Source organism: Lissotriton helveticus, chromosome 2_1, assembly GCF_964261635.1.
Source record: "Lissotriton helveticus chromosome 2_1, aLisHel1.1, whole genome shotgun sequence".
Taxonomy (NCBI): domain Eukaryota; kingdom Metazoa; phylum Chordata; class Amphibia; order Caudata; family Salamandridae; genus Lissotriton; species Lissotriton helveticus.
In genome coordinates this window covers 473,174,921-473,192,680 of record NC_136059.1, presented here as the reverse complement: position 1 = coordinate 473,192,680, position 17,760 = coordinate 473,174,921, and the positions used below count along the sequence as shown (strand labels likewise).

The 17,760-nt window shown below is 41.1% G+C and overlaps 1 protein-coding gene across 3 annotated transcripts in view; it reads left to right on the top strand.

The window, feature by feature from the left end:
• PDE4D (phosphodiesterase 4D) overlaps positions 1–16,572 on the top strand; it is a 1,494,598-nt gene extending 1,478,026 nt beyond the window's left edge. For all 3 annotated transcript variants that reach the window (XM_078675125.1, XM_078675126.1, XM_078675127.1), the window contains 2 exons: positions 5,619–5,801; positions 11,100–16,572. In XM_078675125.1, coding sequence (XP_078531251.1) covers positions 5,619–5,801; positions 11,100–11,501 — 585 coding nt within the window. In that variant the 3' untranslated portion in view covers positions 11,502–16,572. The remainder of the gene's footprint in view (positions 1–5,618; positions 5,802–11,099) is intronic.
• The last annotated feature ends 1,188 nt before the right edge of the window (positions 16,573–17,760 follow it).

Sequence of the window (17,760 nt, the reverse complement as noted above, 5' to 3'; positions counted from 1 at the left end):
TCCAGCCTCGCTACTCTGTTTACTTCCTGATGACAATCCACCAATCCTGTCGCGGCTTTGCTAGCTTGGCCTATCACAGCGCGGTCTTTCTCCTGTCGGCCAATCACGTCGCGACACCACCTGACGTCACTTTCCTCCGCTTCGCAGCAGCACCCCTCCTTTCTCAACTCGTCTCCCGGTTATGCATGCGTCCCATTCATACACCGAAAAATGACTACTTCCGACCAAGCGGTCACTTCTCTCGACTGTACGTCCACAGTCTATCTGTAATTGTCAACACAACTGACGAGATGTCTATCGTCTCTCTGATAGGTTGCTTACACACACAGTAACTTCCGACCAGCGTCCGTTACTCACGCACTCACTCTTACGTTCCCCCTATCTCGGTCTCTCGGGTGATCAATGGTACCTCATGACCCCCTTCACACTAGTTGACAATTACTCTGGGTGTCCGATACACCCGAACCACTTAAGCTCTCCTTGAACTTAAGATTTCCACCGGTTGCGCGCGCTCACAACCTGTTCCACAGTCACTCTACAGACATTCAACTCCGCCAGACATTACAACATAGATACAATACAAAACACCGCAATCTAACACGCATAACCCTTTATACTCACTCTCGACCGATACTGCTGCTTTTTCTGTCTCACGTCATCCGGATCTTCTCCAGCGGGCTGTTCTTCCGATCATCGATCTCTAGGGGCCTTGGGGTAAGCTAACCTGGCCTAGGTCACCGTCCTCAAGAAGGCAACCATCCTCTGCTACCAACTGAAAGGGCGAGATTTAGCTCGATACCTTATATCTATTGATCCAAACCTCGATCTGGTCGACTGAACCTTTGTTGCCTGTCTGTAAGGAAAGAAAGTGCACCTATTTCCAAGCTAGTTCACCCAATAAAGGACTCTGCTCCCAAAGACCACAAACAACTTCTAGCTTTCAAAAGTTTATTGTAAAGATATGATAAGCTGCAAATACAAGCATCTCAGAATGAGATTAACGAGATACACAGGTCCAATTACATACATGTGCTCTCGAAAAGCCCTCAGACGAGCAACAGAAATCACTAACACAAGTTCTAAGAATAATAAAGCTATCAGCATAGACGCATATCTCTCCTTCATTTAGGTTGGAGGAAAACGCAAAGGTTAGGCTGTCCCTACCCTGCTCTAGATGGTATCCCTACTTAACCAAATCCCAACCTAACAAAGGTGTCAGCAGTGAATGACCCCCAAGGGAAGTCACTCACTCTAAGTCTCTTGGTGAAAACCTAAAGTTCTCCAGTCATGACCCCTCTCTGCCTACCCATCCGCTCTCTAAAGGGTCCTCAGGTCTCTGCTCTAACTCCACCCAGGGGTGCTGTCCCTAATACAAAACAGTCAACAACATTCGAGACGCCCCTTGCGGAACGCCCCTCACGTGGTGCAACTTCTGGCTTTTTCCATGATGCTTTGTCTTGGGCCTCATGCGTTAGAGTTGACCTTGCTTCTCAGACTCTTCTCCGGCCCGCTGATACCCCTTAAACATTCCAAAACCCTCCTCCATGTCTGGGCCGTCTACTGAACAGACCTCTATTCATTCATTTATAATTGGATCCCCCCTCTTCCTTTGCAGACAGATATCTGTAGCCAAGAACCCAACTCTCATATACTTCTAAAAAGAAAAAGGCTTGCAACATTTCTCAGCCCAGACATGTACGTGTAAATCAATGCTAAAACATTTCAGGCCTACAATATTTCTCATTATGATTATAGCATTCAACTTCTTCATTTAATTAAAGCATGTTAATACTCTTATTCTATTATTAAGTAAACATTTCTATAAATCATGGCCTATTTAATGCAATGACCAAAAACCTTAATACAATCTGTGTCGTGAAAAGAACCACCTTCCCTTTCCCTCCAGCTCTGGCCCTGAGGCCTACCACGTTCTGCGTTTAACCACCTGCCATCTTACATTTTAACATCTTCACGACATGCAATTCAGAAATAATCACGTCTAATAAAGTCATATAATGTCACACATTTCTGTATTAGTTCCACTTCTACTTAAATCTCTACGTTAGCTATACATTCAGAATATAATTGCAGATACTATTAGCACTCATGGCATTTCTCCTCATGATTTGTGCTTACTACAGGTAAGTGTGATGTACTCATACATTTAAGTCAGTTTGCGCTCTCTCACTAGGATGACTTTAGGGAACAACTCGGTTAATTATTCCTTGACCTAAAGCTGCCAGCAGGCAGGGGTTAACTAACCCCACTGTGCACTAAGTGCATCTAAGAGCCTGCCAGCAGGAACGCCTGAGCCTCATTGCTGTAAAAACCCCTTCTTAGACATTGAAGTCTGATATCCCATGGTTTTTACAGTGAGACCGAGATTGTGTACTGACATTTACAAAGCATCTTAGTTCGGGCATGGTGGTGGTGAACTGCACTCGCCTGGCTTTTCCTAGAAAAGCAGACATTATGGTATTATTTCCACCCTTTAGGTATGTCATATTTAATACACAAAAACAAACTTTTCTTCTCTTCAGCTAATTAAAGTTCCACCACGATAACAATCCTAGCAAAAAGCAATGTATTCAAAAGAGAGCTGCTTTTGTTTATTTAGTTTGTGTTGTGTATTAGATGACTACAGATGCTTTACCTAAATAGGAAATGCCCCTTTTCACTGGTTGCTCATAGATGTGCCACTTTCTTTCCTTGTGCCATACCCAGGGAACGCATTTCGATTTTTGTCCCCTATCAAAGTGTGGGTGAAAATCTGCGGTGCCAAAGATGCCACAGTTGTCACTCAGTTGTCATTTGTTGCCCGAAATATATAGGAAGGAACCAAGGGGCTCATTTACAAGACCCTTGCGCCTCCAGTACGTAACTTTTTCCCATGTTAAATGTAATGCAACGGTGGCGCAAGGTACTTGTATATAAGCCCCTAAGTCTTTGGTTTACCATTGAAAGAGCGTTTGCTTCGATTCCCCAACCGATGAGTTCATTTAGTGGCATTTCCCATCTTTGATGAATTTAATGTGACGATAGCTCATTGATGTACGTAAGCTGACGCAATTTCAAGATGTGACTGTAACACGTAAGACGTGGTAGCTCAAAGGAAAGTACAAAGAAGCTGCGTGGAGTGCACCTCTTAAAACATGCAGGGCTTTTAAATGGGACTTGGGATGCAACAGGTAACCGACAGGGGCATAGCTTCGGGGGAGGGGTGTTTGGGGGGAGGGGTGACAACCACCCGAAAGAATGTATTCTAGGTTTGATAGTCTGATCTGGAAGCCCAGAGTCAGGTCTGCTATCTCTGTCTCGTGTTTTTCGTTGTGAGCCAAGAATGAAAGACAAAACATTTGATGTAAACAGCAAAAACTTTGATGTAACGGAGGTGAAAGAAAGACAGAGATCCCCATCTGTGCCTGAATATCAAATGTAAAATGATATCCCTTGGAATGAATACCAGCTTCCCTACTTGTCAAAATTGTTTGATCCTAGGCACATATTTACTTTGAAGAGCCTATTTTTGTTCCTTATTAACACATATGAGCGCACTTTTTTAAATATTTGAGTTCAAGATGCCCGCTGTACAAGCACCTCGAATTTGGTTTCATAGATTGTAATGTTGGTTCAACTGTAATAAGAATCTAGGCCATGTTTAGGGTTTATATGACTACTGATTTCCCAATTACTTCGTTAAAGGCATCAACATTAAGGGTTTGGAGACGAGTCATAAATCATTGTAAAAATTATCACTTTGTGTCTGCCTATTCAGTGATATAATCTGATGTTCTAAGGTGAAACACTTCCAAATGCTAAGGAAATATATGTTTTTGCAATTTGTAAGAGATCGTATCATATTTTTACAAAATGTTTGTCGCACGATATAAATGCCAAACGTTTTCATTGTATGGCTCATGGACGGATTCGGAGCCAAGCCAGACACATTGCTCAGCTCTGGCTTAGCTCGCCCTATTAATTTGCCCACATGCCCTCCACTGTTTGCAACTCGGGCTGAGTGAATGGGTGGTCATTCACTTGATAAAGTGGTTTTCAGCAGGCGAGGACTAGAAACATGGATTCCTGTCCTCATGACTAATTTACCATTAAGCCTTCTTGTAGCAGAAATGAAGAAGAGTGTGTGCAGTGAAAATACATTTAAATAAGTTATCCCACGGTAGTGACTCTAGGCTGTTGTGTTGTATGTAACCATTGTCATAAGTTCCAAGGGACAACTGCTAGGACCTTGTGGGATGGGCATAGCTTAAACAGGGGTGTTTGGGGTGTGGCACCCTTCAAATGCATTCATTCTTGGTTTGATAGTTGGATCATGCCAGGAAAGAACATAGAATCTGCAACAGTGCCGAGAAGCATTAGCAGTGTTAAATAGTAGACACTGGTCCTTCCTCCGCACGACTTCATAGATTCAGACGAACAGAGGAAAGAGGCTAAAGTCAATGCTCTTCTTACCTTTACGGTATTCTTCCTGATCCAATGAAAATCTAGATCACACTGGCTAACAGAATAGCAACAATAATACCTGCACATATAAAATATTATTGCAATATGTAAATAGATAATTTATTATAATTGCTACATTTTGGCCCCTTCATACGGCCATTGAACCCACCTAAAGGGCAAAGTATAAATTGTTGAGAATTGCTAAGTCGATGTGCTCTCAAAGAATGACACTGCATCACTTTTTTCACATATGACCTTCCGACCGTCTCAAAAATCTCTATTGCTCATTCATTTCTACATTTTCATTAAAATTACTGAAAGTGATATTGCACCTTCCCCGTGATTTTTCTTAATGCATAGATATATTGGAGTGTCCACACAGTGGACCAGAGAGCACTCTTGCTCCACATTTCATCTTGGTGCCAGATATGTTAGGGTCGACCCCTACTGTACAAGAAATGCAACCACATGTGTTTTAGGGACATCCTGCACAGGGGTTAAGGCCAAACCCTTCTTTTCACCACAGATAAATGCTGTTCCAGAGGCTTAAGTTAGCTTTGGAAAATATTTTGTGTAATAGATATTTGGTTTTTCTAATACCCAGTGCATTATACTAGCTATTTAGGTCTAAAAAACATCGAGGCCAATATTGCAGTCTAAACTATCCTCCACCTACCAAAAACATATCCTACAGATCATCAACCACCACTAACAGAGGAGTTGCAATCCAATGAAGTAGACACAAACTGGATGTAGTTCACAAGGAAATCCGTCACTCTCGTGGGAGCTCCTGATGCTAAACAGTGTTCACACTATACATTATTTTTGACAGGAGTGAAAAGACGGACATTAGATAAATATTCGACAGTACAGACTATCTCATTCAATTTTTTTTCCAGAAAAGAGTGCTCCCGGGACACTATGAGATTCATGACACTTTCATTTTCTATGTCTCGTGCCATATGTAAATTATAGGTGGGAAGCGACTCCAAGTGCTAGAAACACATATTCTGTGATTTAGCTGTTCCTGTTGAGAATATATTTTCCCTTTCTAGATTCTTTCTCTCCGCCAGTAAACGTGTAAATGAGGTGTTTTCTGTCATTAGGTACATAACGCCACAGATGCTGAGTGGTAAATATAAGTTTGTTTATTTTAGGTCCTCCAGAACATGGTGCACTGTGCTGACCTGAGTAATCCAACCAAGCCTCTTCAGCTGTATCGCCAGTGGACGGACCGAATAATGGAAGAGTTTTTTCGGCAAGGAGATCGCGAAAGAGAGCGAGGCATGGAGATAAGTCCCATGTGTGATAAGCACAATGCATCGGTTGAAAAAACGCAGGTAAGCACGCCTTGTTCAGGATTCATCGACGTCTGCCATTTTTCCAGGGATTTGCCAGAGTTCCTTATTTTTAGTATCTTGACAGCTTCCTTATTACTACTCCATTAAAATCTGTTCTAATCTGGTGTTAGGATAATGTGGAATTAATGCATATTTCATGTATCCAGGGAATGTTTGCAACAAAACAGTAGCATCATTTTTTAAAGTACTGTAATAGATAACAATTGAATAATTTGTCATGTGTCTAAAAATGGTCTGACCTGTTTGTAAGCAGAACGGAAAATTATTAGTGAAGCCTGCATTGTAACATAGGTGTTCACCTGGGAATACAAGTGGTCGAAATGTCTGATAGTGTTCATTTCATTGGTGAAGATGTCTGTAGGCCTGACTGTCTATGTAGTGGAGCTTGTTGAAAAACGAGGCATTAGTTGTGAGGCCTGCACAAGTAATGGGCCTATATTTATCCTTCATTCGGAACCAAGCACCACATTGCAGCACCTGGCTGTCAGGGTAGCGTTGTAGAGCAGTCCATGGCCTACTCAGGAGGTGGTGTGGGCTAGTAATCACCATTCACAGATACGCAGAAATAACACTCAATAAATGATTGTCCAGTTTGTGCTTTTCTTTTGAAAAAGGAAAATTACATTTGTACACACACAATACTCAGTACTATGCAACAATTTGCAAATATACATGAGCAGATAGAAATACTTCTTGATGACATTGCATAAACATTCTCACCCCACCCACTCGGGGAGGAGGTCTATTTATAAACAGTATGTTCCTACCAAATACCTCGGGTTGACCATAACTTGGAGTAAAGGCCTTTACCACTGGAACCAAGCAAGTGGCTGCCCACCACATTATTTCAACAAGCATTTGATAATTGAAACACATGCCATAGTTACAAATAAACCTGACAGAGAGCAAACTTAAATCACAGTGGCTGACAGGCTTGTTATTCAACTAAAGCAGTAGCAAGAATACATGTCTAAGCTTGACTGGGAGTGAGGAGTACTTATCATAACTATTAGCATGAATAATACATGTCAAATACACCCCCTAAAAGGCACCACAGGGATCATGGCAATGCACCCCTAAAAAGGTGCTTACCACATAGAGAAACCACATTGAAAACATGGTGCATATGAGATGCATTGAGATATTACTTGGTAAGGCCTACAGCCTTTGCATCACTTTGGTAACTACATACTAGTGCATTTATCACCTTCCACCCTTAACAGGTGACTCACAACAGGAGAGGTCTCACAGGACTAACTTTGCCCACAGTCCGTGCATCCATAGTCCTTGTCCCTGGAAGAAAAGATCCTCCACGCTGTAGAACAAAAGTCTCAGCACCAGAGAAGTTTGACAATTCCACAAAACTCTTGAGGGGTTATTTTTTTCGGGTCCCCAGAGACTAGTGGTGGGGACTTTCTCATTCTTGTGTTGGGGGGCTGGGGGAGTCTGCACTGCTCAGGCAGCTCCCCCCACTCCGTCACTTGACGTTGGCGAAGCCCCCCCCCTCCTCCAGGGGTCACCACACACCATCCATGAGCAGTTTTTCTGCTGGAAATGGACCTAGCCCAGCAGGGCATTATGGGGCGATCTATCTGGAGCATGCATATTTGAACAGCGGCTCCTCCGCTGCTACAGCAAGAGCCACGCAGGACTGGCTTGTGGCCTTGCGCCACATTCAATTCTTTCTGTGGTGACCCGGGCACCCCACGTGCATGTAAGTTTTTGGAGAGCAACTCGGGGAGCCTACCACTTCTCCTCTGGTCTGCCTCTCCTAGGGTCAGACTGGACAGCAGCAGCTTAAGACTGCTTCACGGAGAGCGCTGTCACTCTCCCCGACTTCCGCCCCCCTCTCTGGGGCCCAGGGTATGGATCCTGGGTCCCCCGGTCATCTTCGCAGGGAGCGTGATGGCACTCTACGACTTCTGCCACCTCTCTGGGGCCCAGAGATGAGATCCTGGGCCCCGGGAAACTTCACAGGGAGCGCAACGGTGCTTCCAGACTTCTCTTCACCTCTCTGGGGACCAAGGTTGGGATCCTGGCCCCCAGGAAAGTTCACAGGCAGGGCTCGGAAAATAGTCCTACTCGCCCTTTTTGCGAGTAGGAAGGGAGACTGACATTTGACATCTGCGTCTCAAAGCACACATGTGACAAGACAGCAACATTTAAGGGCATTTTTATTGCTCACAAAGTTAATGACCACTAAAAATGCCTTTATATCTTGTTAACTTGTCACATTTGCTCACAGAGGTCACGTGCATTACAGTTCGGTCAAGTAGGTTTTTTAAGTTTCTAGACCTGCAGGTCTAGTGAGAATCTTTTAATTTTTGGAGCCCTTATGGGGAGCTTGACGGTGCTCCCCGACTTCTCTTTGGTGCCCCTTCATGGGCAGCGCAACAGCGCTCCCCCTCTTTGTCTTCTTCTGGGGGGCAGCCCTCAGGACCTGACACACGCCGGGGGCACACCGGCTTCGTTGTCGGTCCCACCAAAGGTCATCTACATTCTAGGAGGCATATCTCTGCTCTGTTGGGCCGATTTTATATCTTGGCCTCTTGTCGCGCCTGGTGGCGAGCCCTAGCCACTGGGAGCAGTCTCCTTTTCTGGCTCCTGGCCTCCCAGAGGATTTATTAGCAGGGATCAGGTTTCACTTGCTCCCTGTGTCTGCCTTTCACCTGGTTCCCTCCTGTGGGCTTCTCTCCTTGTACAGAAATTCAGGATTTCCCTCACTGGTCCTAAACTCCCTCAGAGACACAGTCCAGAGTCCTGGGGCAGTCAGGAGGTTCCTCCTTCCAACTGCCCATGGTGTCGGCCTCCAGTACCAGTATTTCTCAGCAAGAGCACAGTCCAGTGAGCGATCCTCTATCTGTGCAAAACCTATAAAGGAGGGTTAGAGGGTGCTGACAGGAATGCACCTCTGCACTATCCTGCAGTGCCACATCAGCTCTCAGCCCCGATCACTCCTTCCTGCACAGGCCTCTGGGATACTTCAATATGGCATCCCATGCTACATGGTCTCTGAAAAGCCCACTTCCCCCATTCGCTGACATCATGGCCTGGGCCAGGAACAGACCTGGTGTCTGGCACCGCGTGACAGCTGCTGATTAATGTCCTGCAGCTTCAACCCTTCTCTCCCTCCTAGAGAGAAGATATCCACCCTGGGGAATTCTTGCAGTGACGGACTAGGCCTCTGATGCTACAGCTTGGGAAGGAAGGTAATTAATCCACCCTGGCAGGGTCACCCAAGGCCTGGACTCTGGTCCTGAGATGAGTCAGAGTAATATTACATTTCTGGATGACCTATAAGCAGTACAGATATGCCTGTGGACATAGCGGAAGGGTTCTTTTCACACAATTTACAGTGTACTTTTGTGCAAGTCTGGAGTTTGTAGGCCCAAGGGACCTGAAACTACTCTGTGTGGTCTCCTTTTCCAAAAGAATGTAATGGAGTGTTCCTACAGTGAAACAGTAAAACACACCGTGTATCCCCACATTATCAGGCCTATTCCATGTCACCGCCCAACTCTGCATAGTCCCTTCTACACCATTCTATCTGTACCAAGCTCCTGGGATGCCCACAACAGGAATCTCCTCCACACAGCCCTTAGTCAGGTGCACACATGTGTGCATACTTGAACATATGTAACCAGCATCGCAGCTGCCTTACCTCACAAGGCAGACACCAGCGGAAAACACATGCAGTCCGTTTTATTATGAGTTTACTGTAGATGATTCTCAGGTTATGAGGCTGTCCCACAGTAAAAGATAAAAAATCAGGTGATCAAAAAGCGATAAATCCGGGCGACTAAGATGGTCAGAACCACCTTCTCACAGAGCTCTGTTTGCTGCCTGTGGGATACGGAGTGCAATTCAAATCCTGTGCATGGTCTTTAAGGCCTTGCAGGGCTTATCTCCTTCTTTTATCTCCAAATATATGTGCCGATATATGCTAGGAGTGATCCTTTGCATCTCATCTGCTCTTAGTACCAAGAATGGCTAAAGCCAGAATGAGAGGCTGCTCCTGTTTCAGCCTGTGCACCTATTCTTGAGCATTGACAATGATGATTGAATCAGAATGCCTTCCCTTTATGAGGCCTTGAACACTTGTTGATTAAATCCAACTCTTTGTTTTACCTTATGCTCTCAAACATGCAGTGGTTATGTAATGTTTTTACCCCCAGTGCCAAGAATTTCTTTGGTGACTGTGCACTCTGTCAAATTACAATTATCATGCCTAACAAAATAATTTAAAATGTAGACCTTTTTCAAGACTTATGGGTTCAAGTTATCGCATACGAATGAAAGAAAGGTACACTTGCCTTCGCTCCACCACAGACCTCACTATGCCTATCGCTCATCTATACACACCATGCCATCCAAAGCAACAGGACAAACAGTGACCATCCGTAGATACCTAAAACACAGTTGAAACCTGTTGGCTTTTCATGCTCAGTGTGTTGCAGCTTATACTAGGCCTTCAAGGGTTATACACACTTTTTTAGAACCCTATAAAGTGTACTGTTATGAGCTCAGTATGTGACATTTGCCCTGTAAAATCACCCAGCCTGGGGAGGCCCTGAATAATTAACTTCCATTTATGATCATGGACATATCATGGTCCTCTATGGCTTATACATTATCAATACCCTATACAAATTTTATTCAGTGTAATTTCTTTTCTTTTAAACTTAACATCAAGTTCTACAGAAAGTATCATTCACTGCAAATCATATTTAGGTGTACGATGTGATCACTATGCAAATTCATATGAATGCCACAAAAGAGAAGGGTATCTTAATGACACCTTATATCAAAATGTGTATAAATGGCACCTAGTTAATATGCATTGAGAATTGTAAAAATGAATACCATTTTGTAAATTGGCACCAATTCTTGCATGGTGTTTATCTGCACAAGGTGTTTCATTTCTGCCATTTGTAAAGAAATCGGACACTGACTTGACTGAGGCACTGCTAGATCAAACCACAAGTAAATAAACAAGTTCGTGGTCACCATAGATAATCATGTCCTGTCCTTATCTTTGTCCACACATTTAAAGAGTGGACGCATGTACCTAGTCACTAGCTTTACATAATAGTGAAGTAATTTTGATATGTAGTGGGGGGAAAAACCTTCAAAGTATTTTTATGCATATGCATACATTTGTGTGGCATGCTCATTGCAGATGGTTCTGAGAAAGTACAGTGTCTTAAACTGAACACATACCTAAATTAGTTTACTGTGTCTTTTGTTCCACCCTCTAATTGCTTTTCTTCTTTTCAGGTGGGGTTTATAGACTACATTGTTCATCCTCTCTGGGAGACGTGGGCGGATCTTGTTCACCCAGATGCCCAGGACATCTTGGATACACTGGAGGACAATCGTGAATGGTACCAAAGCACAATCCCGCAGAGCCCATCGCCTGCCCCCGATGAACAAGAAGAAAGTCGACAGGGTCAAACAGAAAAGTTCCAGTTTGAACTTACACTGGAAGAGGACGGTGAGTCAGATACAGAAAAAGACAGTGGTAGTCAAGTGGAAGAAGACACCAGCTGCAGTGACTCCAAAACACTTTGCACCCAGGACTCGGAATCAACAGAAATTCCACTTGACGACCAGGTGGAGGAAGAGGAGGGTCAGACAGAACCTTGTGTACTAGAGGAAGAGCATTCACCTGATACGTAACAGTATTCAGGTGGCCACTCTAACTGAACCCTCTCCCTCCTTCACTTTTTTAAGGTTAGAAAATGGTTTCCAAAGCGCATGTGACGTGTCATGGCCATAGCACCATTTCATCATCTGCGAGAATGTTTGTTGAACAAAACTGACATAAGTGATTCAGTTTGGCACTCAGGAATATGTCAGAGAAATTCACCTTCATGGCATCGGAACGCAAGGGGAAAGCATCCAGGAACAACCTATGGACCAGTTCTCAACTTGGCAATCCTGATTGCATTAATACAGCCTACTCCGGGATGTTTTCAAGAGGTGTGTGTGCATCTCAATGTGTGTGTTGCTGCGCCGAGAGGCAAGAAAATTCATCTTTTTCACAACGTTTCAAGGAAATATCTAGAATGTAAACGCCACCAAGTCAACGTGTATTCATAATCGGCACAGGATGAATTTGCTCACAGGGCGGAAGATGAGCTGTGGAAATTGCATCATTTTCTAATTTCATGTCTTCCTGATACAAGACTAAACAAGCAAATGAGAGTATGGCCCAGTGGGCCAATCTGAGTTCTGCGTTTTGTATCATATGTAAAACAGAGATCTTTTGTAGAGCTTACTTTTCTTATTAAATATATTGAGGTATTATATTTAAGAAAAAATATGTTCAGATCTTCATCTGCCACTGTTTATTTTTTTCCAAAGAGTAACTTGCAAGTTTTCTGTCTAACTCGGCGCTACACTGGATAAAAGTAGTTTGAAATTGTTTGCACCTTAGGTTTTCATAGCAATTAAGTGAGAGATAGATCTCCATTATCACGTGCACCTCTTGAGTGCCGTCAAAGAATCTTTTTTGCACAGGAAACCGTTCCAATACAATGTTGGTGTTTATATATATTGTTATGGTTAGATTTGTCTGAGACTAGTACAGGGTGAATGCAAGGAGTGTATGCCATCATGGTATGAATAGCAAACTTCAACTGAGTCTAAGAATCTAGCATGGCCAACATTATTCATTTCTTATCTTTAACCTGAAATACAGAACTTCAATTTTTTAGATTTCTTTTTCTAAAAGTGTATTTGTTTATCATTTTTTAACGAACCTGCAAGGCTTCAGTAATAATCTACTTAAAGATACATGTGCAATCAGTAGTAAGTTAAATAAAACCCCCTACTCTTCTTAAGAACTAAATAATTCTAATGCGGAGGCTGTGCCAGGAATTGCTGTTTATACAGTGGTTGCCACATACGTGTCAAACTGCTGAGAATTGAACAAATCAAATGTAAAATTCATAGTGTTAGCATATTTTATCTCCCACAGACATATTTTAGAATCCAAAATTTGAGTAATATGTCAACAATCAAAGTAAAGATAAAGAATATCCCAAACATCTGAATGGCCAATCAACAGAAACCTTTGATTCTTGTTTCACATGTGACCACAGAAAATTGTCAATTCCACTTATAACTTTGAAATTATGATCACGGAATCAGGATTTGTAAGCAAAATTCAACTTCCTTCCTTGCCTATTATGCATATCATTCTGTCTAAGTAAGTGTAGAAATGCGAAAAAAGGATTGATGGAAAGGATTGAAGTGAGAGTTTGTTATCTCCATGAATTATGCACACCAATAAGGTTCTGGTTTCTAAGCATTGTCAAAAATGTCAGCGCAGTTTTTCACTTAGAATGTGCACAGATAAATAGACCAATAAACCTTAGGTTTAAGTGAATATTTTATGTGTGAAAATGGCTTAAATCACTCCCATATTTCATAGGGGTGCAGAGCAAGTCATTTCTCTGCTGGGAAATACTTTTTTTCGCCGTGTGAAAGTAACCAACAAAAAAATAAAGTGAAAATCACACTAATACTACACAAGAGGCTTTTCCATGATAGAAATCCAACTGATGTATGGTTATGGATTCCAGATGAACTCCTAGAAATCTTCTGTTGCTAGAGATTTCCAGTATTAATTACTGAGGAAAAACCTTTTGTAAAATTCAATATCATCAGAAATCTTCTCCTATGTGAATTAGGCCCTTTAATATTTGCCCATACCTAAGTACATTGTGCACTCTTCGTAGTCACATTTACACGGTCACCAGTTTTAATCAACCTGTGCGTTTTGTAGCATAAGATTACAGTGAACTAAAATTGAAAGGTGTAATTTGATTGAGCAAAGTCTTGACTTTTTAAAATCGTTTTCCTCTCAAAAAAATATATAATTTTGCATGCATTATCCTTAATAGTATGTTGTAGAACCTGCATCCTTCGAAGATAGAATCATACCAGATCATTCTTTGCTGGCCAGCACAGCTGCATACTATTTTGTAATGTAGTGCATATTAAACCTTAAGCACACTTTAGCCATTTGTTTGCAAGTATGACAAGTGTTCGTCTGTTACTAAACAGGAAGGTACACGTATACATTTCAGTTTTTTTTAATTGTGAATTCATCTCATTATTCTATTTCATTATGTATTTTTAGAGTTGGCCCATTTAAATTGAATGGCATTTTCATATAAAATATGAGTCTATAGTTTTGAATCATCTTGACGCATGAGTCCCACTTACCAGTGATATTCGACTGTCACTGGATCATGCACTTTGAAGGAACACGATGGAACATCATGGTTTATAGACCATCATTAATACAGACCATTTGCTGTTACAAAAAACAATTACACAAAAACGTGAACAGTTGACTGTGAAATTAATGTTTAGTATTTTGACAGAACATCATTCTAGGCCTCACCAAGGCAGTGTTGCTAATTTTGTTCTGCACTGGGTGAGGAAATAATACCAGTTGCATTTTGTAATTGACGTTAGTGTGGCAAGGTTAAAGCAGAAAAAGAAGCCTTGCCAAGATTTCCACCACTTAGTTGGCCTTAATCTTCATTATTTTGTTAATTTTTCATGTCTCATAGTCACCCAGACAATTAATCTGAATGAGCTTCCTTCTGTTATTCTAAGTGCTAGTGTGAGTGGAAAGAATAGAGGACTGTGTCTCATTCATATGATTTCCCTGCTATCGCTCTTCACCTACAGTTCCATCTCTCAAACCCAGCTGTAGTGCCTGTAATCTTAATAATGACAAAAGCAATATAATCTCCAAAAAATGAAGTCTAGACCTGAAAGGGTTTACAGCTGCACTAACCGTAAACATAAAAAGGATTTGCCACCACATTGTGAAATGCACCCATACACGGACAATCACTTAGTAGATAAACACATCATTTATTTAGAGCCAGGGATTTAATGCACTGTACAATCTTTTTCTTTCTTTATTTCCTTTGCCAAAGTGTGTTGTAGCATTGCACACTGTTCTAAAACAATATATTTTCCAAGTGGCTTTAATTTTTCTTTTTAATATTCGCCATATTAAAATGCAACAAATAGTGTACTGTGTGAAAATCACCTGGTGTTTCATTCTACAGTACACTTTAGCTTGCAAGTTACTGTGTTCAATATTGCTGTTTTGGTTTTTAATGATGTTTTATGGTGCATTGTTATGATTTGTGATGCGATTGTACAGTAGGCAGAACAAATTGCATTCAGAGAATTAACACTTGAATGGAACTGATTTTACATAGCTTTATGACCATTCTTTTAAAATGCATTATTTATTTTATTTTGTGCCATGCATTTTTCTCACCATATGACCTTACCTATAATACAGTCTTGTTTGTCTCTGTTTACAACCATGTATTTATTGTATTGTACATATTGTAATGTTAATTGTAAATTATCATTTCGTATTAAACATCAACCCCGACGAGGGGATGATGTCTCTATATTTTGAAGCTCTTGGTGAGAGAATGAAAATGATCTATACATACTCCTTGTATATTTTCCCTTCTGTAATATAGTGTATGTGATTTCAGAGCTTGTTTATGAAAAAGTGAGAAACTTATAAAATACATAAATATATAAATTTGTATACAGTAAAAAAAGCTGCAGGTCTTTGGTCCCAGGGCTGTGCCTTAACTTTAAATAATATGTAATTCTATTTTGCTGCATCTGAAAGTGAGGTAATGGTGAGGCTAAGGTTGGGCATTTTTAACCATTTTGTATTGTATTATATTGGTTCACTAGCTGCAGATACATTGTACCAAATTGCAATACGTTCCCTTGCCACACCTCATTTATTGTTCATGCTGTTCATCATCACTGACTTCCTTTTGGCTGTGGAGTGCCTATTAATTAATTTTATTCCAACCAAGAACACACAACGGAATAAACCTATATTTCTGCAACGTGTAGTTATTTTCATACAACAAAAGTAAGCCTTTGGCATTTACGTGTTGTGGAGAATACACTTTGTTTGAATTTTCGGATCATTAAAGCGTGTCATCACGTCCTTCATTTCAAATTTCTTTGTGGATCAATATTTACTCTGCTGCATGTATAGACTAGATTGAAAGATCCAGTTCATCCTCGACAACATGTTTGAACACTAATATTACTGTTGCAAGAATCCAAAGCTTTCCTTTTGTATAGAATATAGATATTTAGATAGCTTTGCACAGGGATATATTAATGCACTAGATAAAGAATTACTAGAACCTCTTTCAACTCTAGTATTAGTTTTTCAACTTAAAGATCCCATCCCTTTAAAATGTTCCTTGACCTGCTTCCCTGCTGCCTAGACCCAACTCTGGATAGTACTGTATTTCCTAGTGTACGATATTGATACCTCTTTTCCATTCCATTGATGCCCAGCCCTAGGTGAGTGAGACTGTTCCATGGAAGGGGAGAATCTTTTTTGAGGTAGAGCCTCCTTTCTGACACAAACTGTAGATTTTAGCAGCCCTGGTCCAAAGGAATTTGATTGCTTTTGTTAATAATCGTACAAAAGGGACACTATAACAAGAGAAAATAATACACCTGATTCGTTTTGTTAATATTTTATTTTGTTCAATTAACTTTCAGTTTGTCTTTAGAATGTCAACCTGTGTGGACACTGCAAATGAACACTTTGTTTCTTAGCCTCTCTTACAGCCTATGGGATAGTACTGTACATCAAAACCTTCATATGAAATTTTTATATGCAATGGAAATAAAAGCATGGGTTGATTCTGCCTAGTTATTTATGACTCTGTCTCAAATTCTGTTTTGATGGATGAATATTATAACAAAATTCTAATGCCAAAGCAGATGTTGTGTATTGCTAACATATACACTTTCACAGTCTTTGCACAGTAACATGAAGATAGGTTGAGAAATGCTGTAATATATTGCATGTCTACTGATAACAAATGACCAATTACTGACCTTTATATCACAACTGGCTATTGTAATAATCTCTATGATTCCAGTTAAGAGTATTTAATGTATTGTCCTTGGCCAAGCCACCCTTACATTGTGGATTTCAATATCACAAACAGAAGCCCCGCTAATCTTTAGTCCTTTGTATCACCCCCCCATAATTGGATTATCCATACTCTTTACTGATGTAAGACCCACTGCACCTTCTTTGCAGTCTCTCTGCCTTCTGTAAAATCAGCAAATGCAGGACAGTGCTAGCACAGACTTGCAAGTTTCCTATCAGATTACTGTATATAATTGCTTACTGCATTCATCTAGTTAGTGAAATTATAGGAGTGTCTTGTAATCCAGGGGTTGCCCAAAAAAGAGTTGAGTTATGAGCTAGACTAGGGTATTGGATGCAGTTCACAGTAGGCTGTTACATTTAACTTAAGATTTCCACCATTACATAAGCAATTATTATTCTGCCATTGATTGATAATGCCACCAGATTATAAATTTACAAAGCATGTACACTGTGATATGAACACTCTATAAGAGTTGCTATAATGTGTTGACAGACTGATTAGGATCTCCTCAGAGTGCGAAACACTAATCTCGTTTCTACTCTCACTGGATTCAAAAACGATTTTTTTACAGTCACATGACTTTATATGTATGTGTCACCTTAAATAAATGTTTTAGAGGTATTTGGTTAGTAGCATGTGGTGCTGTAGAAAGCCATGCTCTGCATGTTTTTCTTTGAAGAAGTTATTTGAGTTACAAGGTATATGGTGACTCCTTCTTAGGCTGTGCACGGGCACTGACTACATGTTATAATGTTTTTTTATGCCATTGGGTTTGAACATGCATGTTTGGAGCTCTAGGATCGAAGGCGCCACTCAGTGCTTTCCTCCCACCATTCACCTTCTTTTTTTCTTCACCCATTGAATATAAAGATGTTATTCCATCGCTGTCTCTTGAGTGGGATCTCCGCAACACCGACTATTATAAAATGACACCTCTGGCC